This window comes from Macaca fascicularis, chromosome 15, assembly GCF_037993035.2.
Source record: "Macaca fascicularis isolate 582-1 chromosome 15, T2T-MFA8v1.1".
NCBI lineage: Eukaryota > Metazoa > Chordata > Mammalia > Primates > Cercopithecidae > Macaca > Macaca fascicularis.
The window spans coordinates 2,194,420-2,215,092 of NC_088389.1; the positions used below are offsets into that span (position 1 = coordinate 2,194,420).

Sequence of the window (20,673 nt, forward strand, 5' to 3'; positions counted from 1 at the left end):
CTCTGTCGCCCAGGCTGGAGTGCAGTGGCCGGATCTCAGCTCACTGCAAGCTCCGCCTCCTGGGTTTACGCCATTCTCCTGCCTCAGCCTCCCGAGTAGCTGGGACTACAGGCGCCCGCCACCTCGCTCGGCTAGTTTTTTGTATTTTTTAGTAGAGACGGGGTTTCACCGTGTTAGCCAGGATGGTCTCGATCTTCTGACTTCGTGATCCGCCCGTCTCGGCCTCCCAAAGTGCTGGGATTACAGGCTTCATTTTTGTATTTTTAATAGAGATGGAGTTTCACTATATTGGCCAGGCTGGTCTTGAACCCCTGATCTCAAGTGATCCACCTGCCTCGACCTCCCAAAGGGCCGGGATTATAGACATGAGACGTCGTTGCCGGGCGAGCCCTCCAGAGACCGAGAAATGCCACAGCCAGGACCGTGGGGCGCAGCAGAATCGCCCAAGAGGCAGGGGCAGCCTGGCCAGAAGAGATTGGGTGAAGGGCCGGGAGTGAGGTGTGGAAGGGGAGAACGCAGGCAGCGAGGGCCTCGGGCGGCCACGGACGCCGCTTTTGCCATTTTGGGCGTTTTGGTGAAGGACGATGCGCGCAGGAAGCGCAGTCATCTCAAGCTGCTGACCTCCAAGGCTACCGGGTTCGAGGGCTGGAGTCGGGTCTGAAAGCCCCGACCCGCCTATGGCGTGGGTCCCCTCGCTCGGCCCGGTCCAGGCGCAGCGCTCGGGTCCCGGGGACGGTGCGATGCGGCGCGGGCAGCTTAGCTCGGGTTAGCGGCCACCCCAGCCCAGGTGCCGCCCAGCTACGCTCCACCCGGCCGGTTCCGCGACCCTGGGAGGGTCCGGTCCTTCCCTCGACCCCCACGACGCCGCGCCTGGGCTTCTTGCCGGTGACCACGCGGCCAGGGTGGCCCTCAGCCCAGGACGGCTACCAAGGGCGGCCCAGCCCCATCCCCGCGCTGTGGGTCCCGGAACTGAATAGCCGGGAGCTGGAGCTGCCTGAAAACATGGCGGCGGCGCCCGGGAGCCTCCCCGGGTCCCGGGTGTCAGCGTCTTCTCGCGAGGGCGTGGGCAAAGCCGGTGCCGTCCGATGACAGGCGGCGAGAACAACCCAGATCCAGACCCGCGGGGCGAACAGTGCTGGAATCCCAGGCACCGGCCACGCCCCAAGAGGAACCAAGGCCCGCCCTGTTGCCGTGGCGACAGCCACGAGGTTTGACGCAGGCGCCGCAGGCCGTGGGCGCTCGGCGCAGGCGCAGTAGGCTGCGGGGGGGGGGGGTTGAGGCGCATTGCGTGCGCGTGCGCGTTGCGCACACCCGGACGGCTCGGTGCGCCGCAATGGCTGCCCGCGAGTCTCGGAGAGGCGGAGCTCTAGGTCTTTTTCAGGACGGGCTCTCCTGATGCCGCTGGTGGTTCTTCGAGGCCTCCTTCCACGCATTCGCCGCCGCTGCCTCATCAGAACTTCATTTCGGTGACGCAGAGCTTTGGAGAGAGCTACGGCAACAGCAAGAGCTGCCGGCGGCGCCTGTGCTGCAGGGTGAGGGCCGCGCCGGACTGACCGAGGCCAGGGGCAGCTGTACCCACCGCCCTCCCAGCCTGCGGCTCCCAGCGGGGCCTGGGCGAGCGGACTCGACTCCCTCGACGCTGCCCTCTCCACCCCTTCCCCGCGAAAAGGGGCAAATGTGCTAATGGGCTTTCCGGGCCGGGGCATCCGTGGTCGGCGCGTCTGCACCAGTCTCAGCGGCCCGAATTGTGCGGGGCGGTGGTGGCGGGAAGAGGGAGCCCCAGCAGGTTGTCTGGGCTTCGTTTGCTTTTCTGCCCAGGCCCCGGTCCCTCTTGGAGCGGAAACCTCTGGACCTGGTGCTCCTAAGAAGGCAAGCGGCCCCTGACGCTTACTGTGGCCTGGTGTGACCCTCGTAGCCAGCCCCTGTTCTGTGAGGTATGAAGCGCCACGCAGACGCCACGATAAAGTGAGATGAACCAAGACCTTTTCTTGATTCTAAGCAAGGAACGCACAGCTCACCCTGTCACGTGCAGCGAACGTAAGCTGAGAATTACCCTCTTACCTTCCCACAGCGTCCAATCTTTTATTTTTATATTTTTGAGGCAAGGTCTCCCTCTGTCGCCTAGGCTGGAGTGCAGTGGCGATCACGGCCCACTGCGGCCTTGACCTCCTGGGCTCCAGCGTGCGTCTAATCTAGAAGCATATCCTCCTTCCTTAGATCATCCCCCAAATCACCCAACTACAGGTGAAATCCTGTAATAGTTTCCTCGGAACACTCTGTTGCTGACACCTCACTGTCTTAGCCTGGTGTGTTTGTACACAGTGCATACAGTAAAAGACCCAAGTTGTTTACCTACAGGCGTGTTTGCAGTGGTCTTTGGCTGAAGGGCGTTATAGACTCTCAGTCGGAGAGTCACTGAGATTCAGCTGAGACCCTCAACTCAGAGCATGCCTGTCTGAGTCCCTTTTGTGTCTGTCTCTGGGGGCGCGAACTATCCTTGGCTGGGAAGAAACAGGCATATTCTTTGTTTCATTCTCCTTGAACGCCTACCGTGGCCAGTTCCCGTTTTAGTTCTGAGTGTGCAGAGATGAATAAAACAGATTTGTAGGAGAGGCTGGTGAGAAGCCAGCCACAGACGGGCAGAGGCAGGTGGCATATGTGCGTCCTGTGTGGAAAAGAGCAGGGCCCTGGGGAAGAACAGTGGCTAGTCCTGAGGGCAAAGGGGGCGCCGTGGCACTGAAGGCGAGATCTCAGGGCTGAGAAGCTGCTGGCAGGGCAGGGTGGGGAGAGGCTCACTTGAGCCTGAGCGAAACTGCTTGAGGCAAGGAGGACCTTGGCATATTTGGGACGGTGAAATTCCCATGGCTGGGAGATGGAGTGAGGGTTGGCTCAGTCCAGCCGTGGTCCTGCAGGTCCTGGAGGTAAGGAAGGAGACCACCATTTCTCCTGCTGCCCTCTTCTCCCCACGTTGCCTGGTTTATAAGACAGAAAAGGGAGAAATCGAAAGGTTGGAAAGAAACAGAAGATAAATAGCCAGACGACCTTGGCGCCACCACCTGTCCCTGGTGGTTAAAATAATAATAACATCAGCTCCTGACCTGAACTACTTGTGTTATCTGTAAATGCCAGACATCGTATGAGGAAGCATTGTAAAACTTTCTGTTCTGTTAGCTGATGCATAGCCCCTAGTCACATTTCCCGTGCTTGCTCGTTCTATCACGACCCTTTCACGTGGACCCCTTAGAGTCGGAAGCCCTTAAAAGGGCCAGGAATTTCTTTTTCAGGGAGCTCGGTACTTAAGACACAAGTCTGCCGAAGCTCCTGGCCAAATAAAGCCACTTCCTCCTTTAACCCAGTGTTAGAGGTTTTGTCTGCGGCTTGTCCTGCTACAGAGGCAGCATGGAGTGTTCAGTTGATGTGTGCGGGAAGATTTTGGCGTGGACTGGGTGTCTGAGATGTTTACTTCGAAACTGCTCTGGCTGCTGGGTGGAGACACAGTGGAGGGCAGGAGGCCAGGAGAGCTGCCTGGCTGTGGGAAAAGCTGAGTGGGGGGAGGAGGGCTCCACAGGAGTGGCCTTGGGAGAAGCAGGGCAGGTCTCCGGGTGGAGGGGCCAGCACAGGCTGCACAGGCTCTGGCTTGGGGACACTGAGGAGCTCTGTTTTGGATCTGCCCACTGTGAGATGCCTGGGAGGCACCATGGAGACCTTGGTGGGCAGATGGTGCCGGTATCAGAGTCTGCCAGGGGAGACAGGTGTTAGGAGTCCCTGGTACAGGTGGTTTGTGTCGTCTGGAAAGGTTGGAAGAAGGGGTCAGGCCTAGTCTGGGTGCCACCAGGCTGAGAAGATTGGGGTCGGCGGGGAGGGCAGGGGCAGCCAGAGAACCAGGAAACATCTCATTGAAGATATGGTTCAGGAAGGAGAATGGTCAAATTCCAGATGCTTTTGAGAAGTAGATTTAAATAGATTGAAAGTAAAAGGATGGACTGGGCACAGTGGCTCATGCCTGTAATCTCAACTTGGGGAAGCCGAGGTGGGAGGATCAAGTGAGGCAGGAAGTTCAAAAGCAGCCTCGTGAAAATAGTGAGATCCCATCTCTACAAAAAATAAAATAAATTAGGACCTGTAGTCCTAGCTACTCAGGCAGCTGAGGCAGGAGGATTGTGGGAGTCGAGGAGTTTGAGGCAGTCATGAACTATGCACCACTGCACTCCAGGCTGGGCAACAGAACAAGACCTCATTTCAAAATAAAACAAAAAATTATTACATGATATAAGGACACTACATAGTAATAAAAGGGTCAATTCATGAACAAATTATAGCAATTATAAAGATGTATGTACCAAGAACAGCTCCCAAAATATATGAAGCAAACATTGGCAGAATTGAAGACAGAAATAAGTTCTACAATAATAGTTGTAGATGTCACTCAACCTATTTTAATAATGGAAAACTTACCTAGGTGGCAGAGCAACAAGGAAATAGAGGGTTTGGACAGTGCTAAAATCTTAACTAGACAGGACAGACAGGGAACACTCCACCCAACAACAGAGAATACACATTTTTTTAAGCACATGGAACATCCTCCAGGACAGACCATGTGTTAGGCCACATATTAAATAGAAATTAAAATATATTAAAAGAAATTTTAATACATTTTCTTTTTTTTTCTTTCTTTTTTTTTTTTTTTCCTTGTTTTGTTGCCCTGGCTAGAGTGCAGTGGCGCGATCTCAGCTCGCTGCAACCTCTGCCTCCTGGGTTCAAGCTATTCTCCTTCCTCAGCCTCCCAAGTAGCTAGGATTACAGGCGCCTGCCACCATACCCAGCTAATTTTTGTATTTTTAGTAGAGTAGGGGTTTCACTGTGTTGGCCAGGCTGGTCTCGAACTCCTGACCTCATGATCCGCCTGCCTCGGCCTCCCAAAGTGCTGGGATTACAAGGTGAGCCACTGCACCTGGCCTAATTTTTGTATTTTTAGTAGAGAAGGGTTTCGCCATGCTGGTTAGGCTGGTCCTGACCTCAGGTGATCTGCCCACCTCAGCCTCCCAAAGTGCTGGGATTGCAGGCATGAGCTACCATGCCTAGCCTCAAAGGTTGAAATAATACAATATGTATATACACACACACACCCACGTGTGTGTGTGTGTGTGTCTGCCTCCCAGGCTGGAGTGCAGTGGCATGATCCATAGCTCAATGTAGCCTTGAACTCCTGGGCTCAAGTGATCCTCCCATCTCAGCCTCCCAAGTAGCTAGGACTACAGGTGCACACCACCACACCTGGCTAATTTTAATTTGTAGAGATGGGATCTCACTATGTTGCCCAGGTGGCTCCTGAACTCCTGTTCTCAAATGAGCCTCCCACCTGGGGCTCCCAAAGCACTGGGATTGTAGGCTTGAGTTAGTGTGCCCATCCATCAAAGCATGTTTTTCAGCCACAATGGAATGACATTAGAAATGAGTAACAGGGCCGGGCGCGGTGGCTCAAGCCTGTAATCCCAGCACTTTGGGAGGCCGAGACGGGCGGATCACGAGGTCAGGAGATCGAGACCATGCTGGCTAACGTGATGAAACCCTGTCTCTACTAAAAAATACAAAAAACTAGCCGGGCGAGGTGGTGGGCGCCTGTAGTCCCAGCTACTTGGGAGGCTGAGGCAGGAGAATGGTGTAAACCCGAGAGGCAGAGCTTGCAGTGAGCTGAGATCCGGCCACTGCAGTCCAGCCTGGGCGACAGAGCGAGGCTCTGTCTCAAAAAAAAAAAAAAAAAAAAAGAAAGAAAGAAATGAGTAACAGGAGGCCAGGTGTGGTGACTCACGCCTATAAACCTCAGCACTTTGGAAGGCTGAGGCAGGCGGATCACCTGAGGTCATGAGTTCGAGACCAGCCTGGCCAACATAGTGAAACCTCATTTGTACTAAAAATACAAAAATTAGCCAGGCATGGTGGTGCGTGCCTATAATCCCAGCTACTCGGGAGGCTGAGGCAGGAGAATCGCCTGAGTCCGGGAGGCAGATGCTGCAGTGAGCTGAGATTGCACCACTGCACTCCAGCCTGGGCAACGGAGCGAGACTCCGTCTCAAAAAAAAAAACAAAAAAAAGAAAGAAAGAAAGAAATGAGTAACAGGAAAAGCTGGAAATTTTGCAAATATGTGGCAATTAAACAATATACTCTTAACCAATGGGTCAAAGAAGAACTTACAAGGGAAGGTAGAAAATACTTAGAGATGAATGAAAACGGGAGTAGAAACTACTAGAATGTATGGGATGGAGCAAGGTTGTGCTCAGATGGAAATTAATAGCTGTAAACACCGATTCTTTTTTTTTTTTTTTTTTTTTTTTTGAGACGGAGTCTTGCTCTGTCACCCAGGCTGGAGTGCAATGGCTGGATCTCAGCTCACTGCAAGCTCCGCCTCCCGGGTTCACGCCATTCTCCTGCCTCAGCCTCCCGAGTAGCTGGGACTACAGGCGCCTGCCACCTCGCCCGGCTAAGTTTTTGTATTTTTAGTAGAGACGGGGTTTCACTGTGTTAGCCAGGATGGTCTCGATCTCCTGACCTCGTGATCCGCCCGTCTCGGCCTCCCAAAGTGCTGGGATTACAGGCTTGAGCCACCGCGCCCGGCCAAACACCGATTCTTTTGTAGTTCATCAGTGTGATAATTTGGTTTCCCACTCATGTGAGATGTGCTTTCCTCAAACCTTCTTACAAAGTCAGCACATTACCCATCTGACACCAAAAAACACAGTAGGGTCCCCCAGTTCCACTTGCCTTTTCTCTTGTCCTGACAGAAATGTAGGGTTCCTTGACCGCTCTGTGACCTAGCCAGCTGCTTGTGTGTTTTTAAAATTTTTTTTATTTATTTATTTTATTGAGACGGAATCTTACTCTGTCACCCAGACTGGAGTGCAGTGGTGCAATCTCGGCTCACTGCAAGATCTGCCTCCCGAGTTCACACCATTCTCCGGCCTCAGCCTCCCGAGTAGCTGGGACCACAGGTGCCGCCACCACGCCCGGCTAATGTTTTTGTATTTTCAGTAGAGACGGGGTTTCACCGTGTTAGCCAGGATGGTCTCAATCTCCCGACCTCATGATCCGCCCTCCTTGGCCTCCCAAAGTGCTGGGATTACAGGCATGAGCCACCACACCCGGCCTTTTGTTTTTTGTTTTTTTTTTTGAGACGGAGTCTTGCTCTGTTGTCCAGGCTGGAGTGCAGTGGTGCAATCTCCGCTCCTGCAACCTCTACCTCCTGGGTTCAAGCAATTCTCCTGCCTCAGGCTCCCAAGTAGCTGGGACTACAGGCGCCTGCCACCACACTAGCTAATTTTTTTTTTTTTTTTTTTCCGAGACGGAGTCTCGCTCTGTTGCCCAGGCTGGAGTGTAGTGGCGTGATCTCGGCTCCAGGGGCAATTACATGAGAAAAAGAAATGAGGCATTCAAATGGAAAGGATGAAGTAGAACCATCTCTATTCACAGATAACATGATCCTACATATAGAAAATCCCAAAGAATACACAAGAAAGCTGCTAGAGTTAGTAAAGAAATTCAGAAAGTTGCAGGACATAGTATCAACAAAATCACTTGCATTTCTGTGCACCTGCAACAAACAGTCCAAAAAGGACATGAAGAAAACGATTCTCTTTACAACAACATCTAAAAGAGTAAAATGCCAAGGAATAAATTTAACCAGGGAGGTGAAATACCTGTACGCTGGAAACTATAAAACATTGCTGAAAGAAAACCTAAATAAGTGCAGAGGACCCCTGGTTCATGGGTTGAAAGACAACATTGTTAAGATGTTAATACTTCCCTAAGCGATCCAAAACAATCTTGAAAAAGAACAAAGTTGGGCTGGACACGGTGGCTCACCTCTGTAATCCCAGCACTTTGGGAGGCTAATGCGAGCGGATCACGAGGTCAGGAGTTCGAGACTATAGGGTCCAGCCGTACTGGGCCTGTGGGTTTTTCTCTTCATGTGTAGATCATAGAAATAAAGACACAGGGCCGGGCGCGGTGGCTCAAGCCTGTAATCCCAGCACTTTGGGAGGCCGAGGCCGGTGGATCACGAGGTCAGGAGATCGAGACCATCCTGGCTAACAGGGTGAAACCCCGTCTCTACTAAAAAATACAAAAAATTAGCTGGGCGCGGTGGTGGGCGCCTGTAGTCCCAGCTACTCAGAAGGCTGAGGTCAGGAGATCAAGACCACGGTGAAACCCCGTCTCTACTAAAAATATAAAAAATTAGCCGGGCGCGGTTGTGGGCGCCTGTAGTCCCAGCTACTCAGGAGGCTGAGGCAGGGGAATGGCGTGAACCCGGGAGGCGGAGCTTGCAGTGAGCCAGAGATCGCGCCACTGCACTCCAGCCTGGGCCACAGAGCGAGACTCCGTCTCAAAAAAAAAATAAATAAATAAACAAAAACAGAGGACAAAGAGATGGAAGAAAAGACAGCTGGGCCCAGGGAACCACTACCACCAAGGCATGGAGACCAATAGTGGCCCCTAATTCCTGGCTGCGCTGATATTTACTGGATACAAGGCAAGGGGGCAGGGTAAGGAGTGTGAGCCATCTCCAATGATAGGTAAGGTCACGCGAGTCACGTGTCCACCAGACAGGAGGCCCTTCCCTATTTGGTAGCCGAGGCGGGGAGAGAGAGAGAGAGGGGACAGCCTATGTCATTATTTCCTATATGCATTTCTTGGAGAGATCAGCGGCTTTAATACTTTTTTTTTTTTTTTTTTTTGAGACAGAGTCTTGCTCTGTCGCCCAGGCTGGAGTGCAGTGGCGTGATCTCGGCTCACTGCGAGCTCCGCCTCCCGGGTTCCCGCCATTCTCCTGGCTCAGCCTCCCGAGTAGGTGGGACTACAGGCGCCCACAACCGCGCCCGGCTAATTTTTTATATTTTTAGTGGAGACGGGGTTTCACCGTGGTCTCGATCTCCTGACCTTGTGATCCGCCCGCCTCGGCCTCCCAAAGTGCTGGGATTACAGGCGTGAGCCACCGCGCCCGGCGGCTTTAATACTTTAACTAATTCTGCCACCGCTGTCTAGGAGGCGAAGCCAGGTGTACGGGGCGGAACATGCCAGCGGACCAGGAGGGTGACCGCGGAAGCGCAGCATCGCGGGGAGGCGGTTAGGCCTCCGGATGGCTGTGCGCGGGCTTGAGTGAGGTCGGGCCTTCCACAAGAGGTGGTGGAGCAGAGTCTTCTCTAACTCCTTTGGGGAAAGGGAGACTCCCTTTCCGGGTCTGCTGCGTAAGGGGCGCCTTCCCAGGCGCTGGCGCTGCCGCTGGACCAAAGTCCGCCAAGTCAAGGTCGCCTTCCCAGGCGCTGGTGCTACCGCTGGACCAAGGAGCCCTCTACTGGCCCTGTCCGGGCGTGGCACAGGCTCACACTTGCCTTCTGGTCACTTCCCACCATGCCCTTCAGCTCCTATCTCTGTATGGCCTGGTTTTTCCTAGGTTATAATTGTAGAACAGAGATTATCATAATATTGGAATAAAGAGTAATGCTACACACTGATGATTGATAATATTCACATATCATCATATCTATAATCTCTTTCCAGTATAATTTTTTTTTTTTTTTTGAGATGGAGTCTCTCTCTGTTGCCCAGGCTGGAGTGCGGTGGTGTGATCTCGGCTCACTGCAAGATCCGCCTCCTGGGTTCACACCATTCTCCTGCCTCACCCTCCCGAGTAGCTGGGACTACCAGTGCCCGCCACCGCGCCCGGCTAATTTTTTGTATTTTCAGTAGAGACAGGGTCCAGGATGGTCTCCATCTCCTGACCTTGTGATCTGCCCGCCTTGGCCTCCCAAAGTGCTGGGATTACAGGCGTGAGTCACTGCACCTGGCCATAACTATTCTTTTTTTTTTTTTTTTTTTTTGAGACTGAGTCTGGCTCTGTTGCCCAGGCTGGAGTGCAGTGGCCGGATCTCAGCTCACTGCAAGCTCCACCTCCCGGGTTTACGCCATTCTCCTGCCTCCCGAGTAGCTGGGACCACAGGCGCCCGCCACTTCCCCCGGCTAGTTTTTTGTATTTTTTAGTAGAGATGGGGTTTCACCGTGTTAGCCAGGATGGTCTCGATCTCCTGACCTCGTGATCCGCCCGTCTCGGCCTCCCAAAGTGCTGGGATTACAGGCTTGAGCCACCGCGCCCGGCCTAACTATTCTTATTCTATATATTTTCTTTATCATACTGGAACAGCTTGTGCCCATGGTCTCTTGCCTCAGCACCTGGGTGGCTTGTCGTCCACAGAGACCAGCCTGTCCAACATGGTAAAATCCCGACTCTACTACAAATACAAAAATTAGCCGGGTGTGGTGGTGCATGCCTGTAATCCCAGCTACTTGGGAGGTTGAGGCAGGAGAATCGCTTGAACCTGTGAGGCAGAGGTTGCAGTGAGCCGAGATGGGGCTACTGCACTCCAGCCTGGGTGATAGAGCGAGACTCTGTCTCAACAAAAACCCCCAAAACAACAAAAAAAAGTTAAAACTATAAAACTCAGGAAAAAAACATAGAGGGTAAACCTTCACAACTTTTAATTTGGCAACAGATTCTTAGATATGACACTAAAAGCACAAGCAACAAGAGACAGACAAACTGGATGTCATCAAAATAATTTCTGCACATCAGCTGGGCATGGTGACTGACGTCTGTAATCCTAGCACTTTGGGAGGCTGAGGCGGGCGGACCAGGATCTCAACACCAACCTGGCCAAGATGATGAAACCCCATCTCTACTAAAAATCCAAAAATTAGTCGGGCCTGGTGGTGGGCACCTGTAATCCCAGCTACTCTGGAGGCTGAGGCAGAGAACTGCTTGAACCTGGGATAGGGAGGTTGCCGTGAGCTAAGACTGCACCAGTGCACTCCAGCCTGGGCGACAGAGTGAGACTCTGTTTCAAAAAATAATAATTTTTGCACTTCAAAGACAGTATCAACTGAATAAAAAAGCAACCCACAGAAAGGAAGATTTGCAAATCACATATATGACAAGGGAGTGAGATCTAGATTTTTTTTTTTTTTTTTTTGAGACGGAGTCTTGCTCTGTCGCCCATGCTAGAGTGCAGTGGCGTGATCTCCGCTCACTGCAAGCTCCGCCTCCCAGGTTCCGGCCATTCTCCTGCCTCAGCCTACCGAGTAGCTGGGACTACAGACGCCCACCACCACGCCCGGCTAATTTTTTGTATTTTTGGTAGACATGGGGTTTCACCGTGTTAGCCAGGATGGTCTCGATCTCCTGACCTCATGATCCACCCGCCTCGGCCTCCCAAAGTGCTGGGATTACAGGTGTGAGCCACTGCGCCCAGCCTTTTTTTTTTTTCTTTTTTGAGACAGAGTCTCGCTGTGTCGCTCAGGCTGGAGTGCAATGGCACGGTCTTGGGTCACTGCAACCTCTGCTTCTCAGGTTCAAGCAATTCTCCTGCCTCAGCCTCCTGAGTACTTGAGATTACAGGCACCTGCCACCATGCCCAGCTAATTTGTGTATCTTTAGTAGAGACAAGGTTTTACGATGGTGGCCAGGATGGTCTCGATCTCTTGACCTTGTGATCTGCCCGCTTCGGCCTCCCAAAGTGCTGGGATTACAGGCATGAGCCCCTGTGCCCGGCTGAGATCCAGATGATTTTTTTTTTTTTTTTTTTTGAGATGGAGTCTCTCTCTGTTGCCCAGGCTGGAGTGCGGTGGTGTGATCTCGGCTCACTGCAAGCTCCGCCTCCTGGGCTCAGGCCATTCTCCTGCCTCAGCCTCCGTAGTAGCTGGGACTACAGACGCCCGCCACTACGCCAGGCTATTTTTTTTTTTTTTTTTGTATTTTTAGTAGAGACAGGGTTTCACCATGTTGGCCAGGATGGTCTCGATCTCCTGACCTCGGGATCCGCCCACCTCGGCCTCCCAAAGTGCTGGGATTACAGATGTGAGCCGCTGCGCCTGGCCGATCCAGATGATTTTTAAAAATCGTAAAACTCAACAAAAAACAACCCAATTCAAAAATGGGTGAAGGATTTGATAGGCATTTTTCCAAAGAAGACAAATGGCCAGTCAACACAGGAAAAATGTTCAGCATCACTAATCCTTAGGGAGACGAAAATCAAAACCACAGGCTGGGTGCAGCAGGTCACACCTGTAATCACAGCACTTTGGGAGGCCGAGCAGGCGGATCACGAGGTCAGGAGATGGAGACTATCCTGGCTAACACGGTGAAACCCATCTCTACTAAAAATACAAAAATTAGCCAGGCATGTGAATGTGTGCCTGTAATCCTAGCCACTTGGGAGGCTGAGGCAGGAGAATTGCTTGAACCTAGGATGTAGAGCTTGCAGTGAGTTGAGATCGCGCCATTGCACTCCAGCCTGGGCGACAGAGACTGTCTGAAAAAACAAACAAAAGCAGATATTTGCACACCCATGTTCATCGCATCAGTATTCACAATGGCTAAAACAGGCCGGGCGCGGTGGCTCACGCCTGTAATCCCAGCACTTTGGGAGGTCAAGGCGGGCGGATCACCTGAGGTCAGGAGTTCAAGACCAGCCTGGCCAACATGATGAAAACCCATCTTTACTAAAAATACAAAATTTAGCTGGGCGTGGTGGTGGGCTCCTGTAATCCCAGCTAGTCCAGAAGCTGAGACAGGAGAATCACCTGAACCCAGGAGGCGGAGGTTGCAGTGAGCCGAGATCCTGTCACTGCACTCCAGCCTGGGCAACAGAGGACAAAATACTGTTGGATTCCACTGATATGACATACCTGGAGTCAGCAGAGCCACAGAGACAAATGGTAGAACGGTGGGTGCCAGGGACTGGGGTCCATGGTTTAATGGCTACGGTTGCTATTGGGGGTGATGAGGTCGTCTGGAAAATAGTGATGACGGTGCACAGTATTGTGAATGCATGAATGTACCTAATTCCCCCAAACTTAACACATGAAAGTGGTTAAGTGGTCAGTTTTGTATTACGTATAATTCAGCACACAGACCAGCACGGCTCTAAGTGCAGATGCGGTAGGTCACGGCCACACACAGCGGAGCCACCTGCCAGCGGCCTGCTGGCAGCCTTTCAGTCTGAGGGGCAGCCCAGACGTGATGTCTGGCTGGGCATGGCCCCAGTCTGTGAGCCGTAGAGGGTGGGACTGGGTGTCCCAGCAGGAATCGGGGTGTGGAGGAGCTGCCTAGATGGTCTAGAGAGAGCAGATGGACCTTGAGAGGAGGGTTTGGGCTCAGCAGCCCCTCACCCTTGCTGGCCTGGCTCCCAGGATTCCCTGCCCAGGGACCTCTCACCCCCTCAGCTGGTGGCTCAGTAGCCAACCTGTCCGTCTGTCCCGCTCCGGGGATGGGCAGAGACTGGGGGGTGTCTGCAGAGGCATGGCCAGCCTAGGCCCACTTGCCCCTTGGGTGACCTACTGTATCCTGCACAGGCTGACGAGGGCCCTGGTGATAACGGATCTTGAGGGCCTCCTGCAGAAGCTGTACCCCTTAATATGTCAGGTTGCTGTGCCAGTGAAGGGGCGGCCAGCCCCTCCACACCTGTGGGTATTTCTCGTCAGGTGGGACGAGAGACTGAGAAAAGAAATAAGACACAGAGACAAAGTATAGAGGAACAACAGTGGGCCCTGGAGACTGGCACTCAGCATACAGAGGACCTGCACCAGCACTGGTCTCTGAGTTCCCTCAGTATTTGTTAATTACTATTTTCACTCTCTCAGCAAGAGGAATGCGGCAGGAGAACAGGGTGATAGTGGGGAGAAGGTCAGCAAGAAAACATGTGAGCAAAGGAATCTGTGTCACAAATAAGTTCAAGGGAAGGTACTGTGCCTGGATGTGCACGCAGGCCAGATTTATGCTTCTCTCCACCCAAACATCTCAGTGTAGCAACGAGCAGCAGAGCAGCATTGCCGCCAGCATGTCTCGCCTCCAGCCACAGGGCAGCTTTCTCCTGTCTCAGAATAGAACGAATGTACGGTCGGGTTTTACACCGAGACATTCCGTTCCCAGGGGCATGCAGGAGACAGAGGCCTTCCTCTTATCTCAACTGAGAGGCCTGGCCTTCCTCTTTTACTCATCCGCCTCATCACAGACCCTTTACTGGTGTCCGGCTGGGGGATGGTCAGGTCTTCCCTTCCCATGAGGCCGTATCTCAGGCTGTCTCAGTGTGGGGAGACCTGGACAATGCCCAGGCTTTCTTGGGCAGAGGTCCCTGCGGCTTTCCACAGTGCATTGTGTCCCTGATTGATCGAGAATGGAGAATGGCGATGACTTTTACCAAGCATACTGCCTGCAGACACATTTTTAACAAAGCACATCCTGCACAGCCCTAAATCCCCTAAACCTTGAGACAATACAGCACGTTTCTGTAAGCACAGGGATGGGGCTACAGATTAACAGCACAGGCCTAGATCCCTTAAACCTCGATTCCATACAGCACATGTTTCTGTGAGCACAGGGATGTGGGCAGGGGGCTGTGGCCACCCTCACCCCCGGCAGAGCCATGCTGGCTAGCCCCATGCCCACTCTTCCTGGCTTGGGAGGCCCTGGCTGCTGCCCAGAAGGGGCATCAAGGCCTGGGGATGGACAAGAGGGGAAGTGGCTTCCTTGGAAACCCTGCCCCTGGAACCCTCCCTGAGGCTCTGGCCCCTCTGTGGGCCCAGCCAAGCCTGCGGCATCTCCAGGCCCTGGTGTGCCTGGGGAGCTGGCTGGCTGCTCTCGGCCTAGCTGGCGTCTCCAGAGCTGTGATCCTGGGTGAGGGTTGCTGGTGGAGCTCTGACCACTTAAGGCGCCCGAGGGAGCCAGAGGAGCAGAGGTGTGGGGTGGGGGACGCCATGGAGCACTTCCACATCCAAGGAGGGCTGCTGCTGCTTCTCACCCCGTCCTGTGGGGGTCCCGGCAGGCAGCCCGGGACCTATATCGGGATGGGACAGGGCCCAGATGTGAGAGCCATGGTGGGGATGGTGTGTGGCCCTGGATGACCTCATGTTGCAGTGTGACGTGATGGTCACTGCTACCATGCTGAGGGCCCCAGCCACCAGTAACCCACCATGGGAGTGCCTCTGCGTGAGGCAGGGGGGGCCGTGATGCAAGGGGCTGTGGAAGTGGCCGGTCTTCCCCACTCAGCCACACACAGGATGGGTATGGCAGGGTCATGCTGGCCAAGGGCAGTCTTGGGAGGGGGATAGAGTAACTCTCTTTCTGTCTGTAGCTGAGTCCCTGCTGCTTCTGCACCTGTTCTGGGCCTGGCTAGTGGCCCATGTGCATCCCCAGCAGGACTCCACGTGGCTGGTCTGGCACTCACCACTATGGCCCCCTCACCCACGCCCTGGACTGGATGCTGGGAAAACGTGACTTCTTCCATCCTCTGGGTGCTCCCCAGGGAGGAGGCCCCAGCTCCCAGCAGAGGTCTCTGGTCCCCCCTTGTCCCTGCAGGGCTGTGTGGGCAAACTGGGTGCCAGTCGGAAGGGCAGGTGGCGATCCCAGCTCTTGGGAGCTACACGGCCACATCCCGCTCCTGCCCAGACCCTCCAGGGGCACCCCACACTCCTGCCGCCTGCGAGGCCCCGCCCCCCACCTGCCCAGCCCCTGCTGTAGCTTGGACAAACCCTGGGTCGCTTTCTTCGGGCGCCATCACTCTGTTTAGGACCCTTTCCCTCCCGCCCTTAGGGGCAGCAGAACGGTCCCCGCTTTCCTGGCCCTGCCTTAGAGTGGGACACCTGCCAGGAGCAAGTGCTGGGAAGGCTTGGCCGGCACAGCAGGGACTCGCCCTAGCGCAGCTCCGGATGGGGCCGCTGTTGGAGGACGAGTCAGTGGGGCGGGAGGCCGTGGAGGTGGCCCAGGGACCTGGACCCCCAGGGGCCCTCGGCTTCCCCGCGCCGTGACCAGGAGGGACCCCTGGGCAGCGGCCATGAGGCGCGGGGTGTTGGGGCGCACAGTCCCCGGCGCGGCGCTGAACCAGCGACTGCACAGGCGCCCCACGGCGACGGTCTCCATGGGAACAACGGGCGCCGGGAACACGTGAGGCCTGGAGGGAGGAGCGCGCCCCGGCGGCCCCGTGACCCCGCCCACGTGACGGGTGCCCGCGGAAGGCGACATGGGCTCCGCTGCTTGGGCCCCGGTCCTCCTGCTGGCGCTCGGGCTGCGCGGCCTCCAGACGGGGGGTGAGTGTGGCGGCGCCCCCAGCCCATTTCCCCTCCCCGTCCCCGGCCCCGCCTCTGAGGTCCGCGCCCCCCCACAGCCCGCAGCGCCCCGGACCCCGGCTTCCAGGAGCGCTTCTTCCAGCAGCGTCTGGACCACTTCAACTTCGAGCGCTTCGGCAACCAGACCTTCCCCCAGCGCTTCCTGGTGTCAGGTGAGACCCCGGCCCCGGCCCCGGCCGGCCGCCCCCCAGCACCCCCGCCTCACCCGCCCCCGCCGCCCCCCAGCACCCCCGCCTCACCCGCCCTCCCCACAGACAAGTTCTGGATCCGGGGCGAGGGGCCCATCTTCTTCTACACCGGGAACGAGGGCGACGTGTGGGCCTTCGCCAACAACTCGGGCTTCATCGCGGAGCTGGCGGCCGAGCAGGGGGCTCTACTGGTCTTCGCGGAGCACGTAGGTGCCGGGCGGGGTCGCAGGCGGGGGTCGCGGACACGTGGGTGCCGGGCGGGGTCGCGGACGGGGGTCGCGGAGCACGTGGGTGCCAGGCGGGGTCGCGGGCGGGGGTCGCGGAGCACGCGGGTGCCGGGCGGGGTCGCGGGCCGGGCTCCATGGCAAGTTCCCCCCAGCGCTACTACGGGAAGTCGCTGCCATTCGGTGAGCGGTCCACGCAGCGCGGGCACACGGAGCTGCTGACGGTGGAGCAGGCCCTGGCCGACTTTGCAGAGCTGCTCCGCGCGCTACGGCGCGACCTTGGGGCCCAGGACGCCCCCGCCATCGCCTTCGGTGGAAGGTGGGCGCCTTCCCCGGTCTGCACCCCCTCCCTCCCCTGCCCCGACCCAGCGACCCCAGCTCTTCTCCCCACTGTTTGCAGAGGTGGCTGCGCGCTGGCCCGGCCTCTCCCCTCTTTACCCCCACCACTGCCTTTTCCTAAGGCCTCAGGCAGGGGTTCCAGGCTTAGTGTTGCCTCCTCCAGGAAGCCCTCCCAGCCTGTCCTCCCAGCCACCTGCTCAGCTGGGATGTGCTGGCCACACCAGCGGCCTTTCCCAGTAAGGGCTGCACCCGCACCAGGCCCAGGGTTAGAATTTGTGGGTCTCAGAAGTGTCCTCCTTGTGGGACCTGTGGGCCCCTGAGGAGGGAAAGAGATTGAAACGGGGTGTTGGGCGCAGCAGCCCTAACCCTGTGTCCCTCGCTCAGTTATGGGGGGATGCTCAGCGCCTACCTGAGGATGAAGTACCCCCACCTGGTGGCGGGGGCACTGGCAGCCAGCGCACCCGTTCTAGCTGTGGCAGGCCTCGGCGACTCCAACCAGTTCTTCCGGGACGTCACGGCGGTGAGTGAGGCTTGGGGTCCTCCAGGCCCCTTAAGGGACAGGGGCTGCAGTGAGCACGGTCTCTTTCCCCCAGGACTTTGAGGGCCAGAGTCCCAAGTGCACCCAGGGTGTGCGGGAAGCGTTCGGACAGATCAAGGACTTGTTCCTACAGGGAGGTGAGGCCCCCCCACCGCCCCCAACTGCCCGACCCGCCCCAGCGCCTGCTATGTCCAAGGCTTGAGTCTCCGCGCCTTCCATGCAGCCTACGACAGGGTCCGCTGGGAGTTTGGCACCTGCCAGCCGCTGTCAGACGAGAAGGACCTGACCCAGCTCTTCATGTTCGCCCGGAATGCCTTCACCGTGCTGGCCATGATGGACTACCCCTACCCCACCGACTTCCTGGGTCCCCTCCCCGCCAACCCGGTCAAGGTGAGGTGCCTCCTCCCGGGGCACACGGAGAGGCCGGCTGGAGCGTCGCAAGGCTGGTGGCCAGCGGCCTGACCCTCATCCTGGGAGCCAGGGAGGCGGAGCTGGTGGAGGGGACCCCGCTGAGTCGCTGCTGCCCCTGCACTCCAGGTGGGCTGTGACCGGCTGCTGAGTGAGACCCAGAGGATCACGGGACTGCGAGCGCTGGCAGGTGCCCTTCCCCCGGCCCCAGATGGGCAAGTGTGGAGACCCCAGGCTTGGCTTGGGTTCTGGGGCTGGGTGGGGTGAGGATCCGTAGCCCAGCCAGGGGCTCTGCCTCCTGCCCCAGGGCTGTGGTGGGCTGGACAGCACGACCTTCCCAGAAGCCCTGGGGGAGGCAGTGGCCATCCTTGGGGGCTCTCCCAGCGCTGGCTGTAGCCAGGTCCAGCTTGGTGGGTGCTGATCAAGGGGACCCTGGAGTCCCCAGGCATGGAGGGCAACAGAGGGCAGCAGGCCCCACCCTGCCCCGTGGGGAGCAGGAGGGCCCTCAACAGTCAGGCCCAGGGCTGGCAGCACAGACCCCACTGACCTCCGAGCAGGTAGCCTGGAAGGCCTTCCTCACTGGGACACAGATCCCAGAGCCCCAGATCCCCTGCAGGACCCTTCCGAGGGGGGACAGGTTGGCTGGAGCCCGTGGTGTGTCTGTGTGTGGCTGCTGGGCCCCAGCGCCTCTCCTCCTCAGGGCTGGTCTACAACGCCTCGGGCTCCGAGCACTGCTACGACATCTACCGGCTCTACCGCAGCTGTGCTGACCCCACCGGCTGCGGCACCGGCCCCGATGCCAGGGCCTGGGACTACCAGGTGTGGGGTTGTGGGTGGCCTGGAACCACTTGGGGCACGGGCAGGCGTGGGCTGGCCTGACTCAGGCTGGGGCACCTGCAGGCCTGCACCGAGATCAACCTGACCTTCGCCAGCAACAATGTGACCGATATGTTCCCCGACCTGCCCTTCACGGATGAGCGCCGCCAGCAGTACTGCCTGGACACCTGGGGCGTGTGGCCCCGGCCCGACTGGCTGCTGACCAGCTTCTGGGGGGGCGGTAAGGCTGGGGCAGGGGCGGGGCAGCGTTCTGCTTTCTGCCCTGAGCTCTGCACCCCCTGCCCACGGCTCACAGCCCCCACGAGGGGCCACGTCACCACTTTCTCTGCCCCTTGCAGATCTCAGAGCCACCAGCAACATCATCTTCTCCAACGGGAACCTGGACCCCTGGGCAGGGGGCGGGGTGAGTCCTGGCCTGGGCCCTGTGACCCCGTTAGGTTGTTTGGTTTTTTTGGAGACAGGGTCTTGCTCTGTCGCCCAGGCTGGCGTGCAGTGGCGAGATCAGGGCTCACTGCAGCCTCAACCTCTGAGGCTCAAGCCTCCCAGTAACTGAGGCTACAGGCGCTCACCACCACGCCCAGCTAATTAAAAAAAACGTTTTTTGGCCGGGCTCGGTGGCTCAAGCCTGTAATCCCAGCACTTTGGGAGGCTGAGACGGATGGATCACGAGGTCAGGAGATCGAGACCATCCTGGCTAACATGGTGAAACCCCGTCTCTACTAAAAAATACAAAAAAAAAAAAAAACTAACCGGGCGAGGTGGCGGGCGCCTGTAGTCCCAGCTACTCGGGAGGCTGAGGCAGGAGAATGGCCTGAACCTGGGAGGTGGAGCTTGCAGTGAGCTGAGATCCAGCCACTGCACTCCAGCCTGGACGACAGAGCGAGACTCTGTCTCCAAAAAAAAAAAAAACAAAAAAAAAAAAACCACGTTTTTTTGTAGAGACACAGTCTCACCGTATTGCCTAGGCTGTTGTGGAACTCTTGGGCTCAAGCGATCTCCCTGCTCAGCCTCCCAGAGTGCTGGGATCACAGGCCCCTCGCCCGGCCCCTACCCCGTTGCTGTCTTACCCGGTTGTGCCCCATCTCGTCACTTCCCGCCTCCCTCTCTGGCTGGTTTTCTCTATGGTTGCTTGACGGACACTGATTCTCGGCTCCGCCCTCTCATGTCTCCTTTCCAATGGGTCCACGGAGGCTGGGCAGTTGCCTTATTCCTTCACCTGATGGAATTCTTTCCGCTGAGCACAGATTCGGAGGAACCTGAGCGCATCAGTCATTGCCATCACCATCCAGGGGGGCGCGCACCACCTCGACCTCAGGTGTGGAGGGAGGTGGCCCGGCGGTGGTCGCAGGTTGGGTGGGACAGGCCCACCGAGGGCTGGGGCTGATGGGCCCCCTCCGTGCCCGCTCCCCAGAGCCTCCCACCCCGAAGATCCTGTTTCTGTGGTTGAGGCACGAAAGCTGGAGGCCACCGTCATCGGCGAGTGGGTAAAGGCAGCCAGGCGTGAGCAGCAGCCAGCTCTGCGTGTGGCGTCCGGACTCAGCCTCTGAGCACAGGACTGGAAGGGTCTCCAGGCTCCTCATGGAGTGAATGGAGGGAGGAGGCGGCTGCCCCAGCCCTGCCCTGTGTTTGCACCTTCTGGGTCCCCGAAGCTCAGCCCACTGTGGCCGGCCCAGCGCGTGGGCTTCACTCAAGAAGCAGCTGGAGGCACAGGGAAGGAGCTGAATAAATGCCTGGAAGCCTGGCCATGTATGTCCCCTTCCGCTCTGTGAGGCCCACATGCGGGCTGGGGAGTGGGACCCTCAGAGACAGGGCAGGGGACGCGGCGCACCCCGCACAGGCCAGGGTGGGCACTGCCCCCCAAGGAAGCCTCACTGGGCTGAGCCGCGGCAGACGGAGGCGGCAGCCACACCTCCAAGGTGACTCCTTCCCTGACGTCCTCTGCACACAGCGACCCCTCCAGGGGAGGCCACT

The 20,673-nt window shown here is 56.9% G+C and overlaps 1 protein-coding gene and 1 non-coding gene across 44 annotated transcripts; both read left to right on the forward strand.

Moving 5' to 3' along the window:
* The first annotated feature begins 1,313 nt into the window (after positions 1-1,313).
* On the forward strand, positions 1,314-20,445 carry DPP7 (dipeptidyl peptidase 7). Of its 43 annotated transcripts, none has more exons than XM_074015930.1 (16): positions 1,314-1,532; positions 1,819-2,037; positions 15,178-15,374; positions 15,939-16,129; positions 16,207-16,320; positions 16,423-16,562; positions 16,736-16,899; positions 17,304-17,439; positions 17,513-17,594; positions 17,681-17,847; positions 17,995-18,055; positions 18,566-18,684; positions 18,766-18,922; positions 19,041-19,105; positions 19,947-20,017; positions 20,114-20,445. In XM_074015930.1, the coding sequence occupies exons 4-16, from the start codon at positions 16,063-16,065 to the stop codon at positions 20,247-20,249; spliced, it is 1,479 nt and encodes a 492-aa protein (XP_073872031.1). In that variant the 5' UTR covers positions 1,314-1,532; positions 1,819-2,037; positions 15,178-15,374; positions 15,939-16,062; the 3' UTR covers positions 20,250-20,445. The 43 variants fall into 43 exon arrangements, 34 of the variants coding, with proteins under 34 accessions (XP_073872031.1, XP_073872032.1, XP_045230022.2 ...); XM_074015931.1 differs by having other exon boundaries at positions 1,819-1,934; XR_012424056.1 differs by lacking the exon at positions 15,178-15,374 and having other exon boundaries at positions 19,642-20,017.
* Positions 6,624-6,724, forward strand: LOC123569295 (small nucleolar RNA U13). Its single transcript, XR_006692933.1, has one exon. It is a non-coding gene; the product is annotated as a small nucleolar RNA U13 (small nucleolar RNA).
* Positions 20,446-20,673: the final 228 nt, after the last annotated feature.

What these genes read in the sequence shown, in the direction of transcription:
- DPP7 (XM_045374087.2), top strand. Translation starts at nt 16,063, where the DNA reads ATGGGCTCCGCTGCTTGGGCCCCGGTCCTCCTGCTGGCGCTCGGGCTG. An exon ending in GGACTTGTTCCTACAGGGAG is followed by an intron (nt 17,595 to 17,680) that starts GTGAGGCCCCCC and finishes CCTTCCATGCAG; the next exon opens with CCTACGACAGGGTCCGCTGG. An exon ending in GGGACTGCGAGCGCTGGCAG is followed by an intron (nt 18,056 to 18,565) that starts GTGCCCTTCCCC and finishes TCTCCTCCTCAG; the next exon opens with GGCTGGTCTACAACGCCTCG.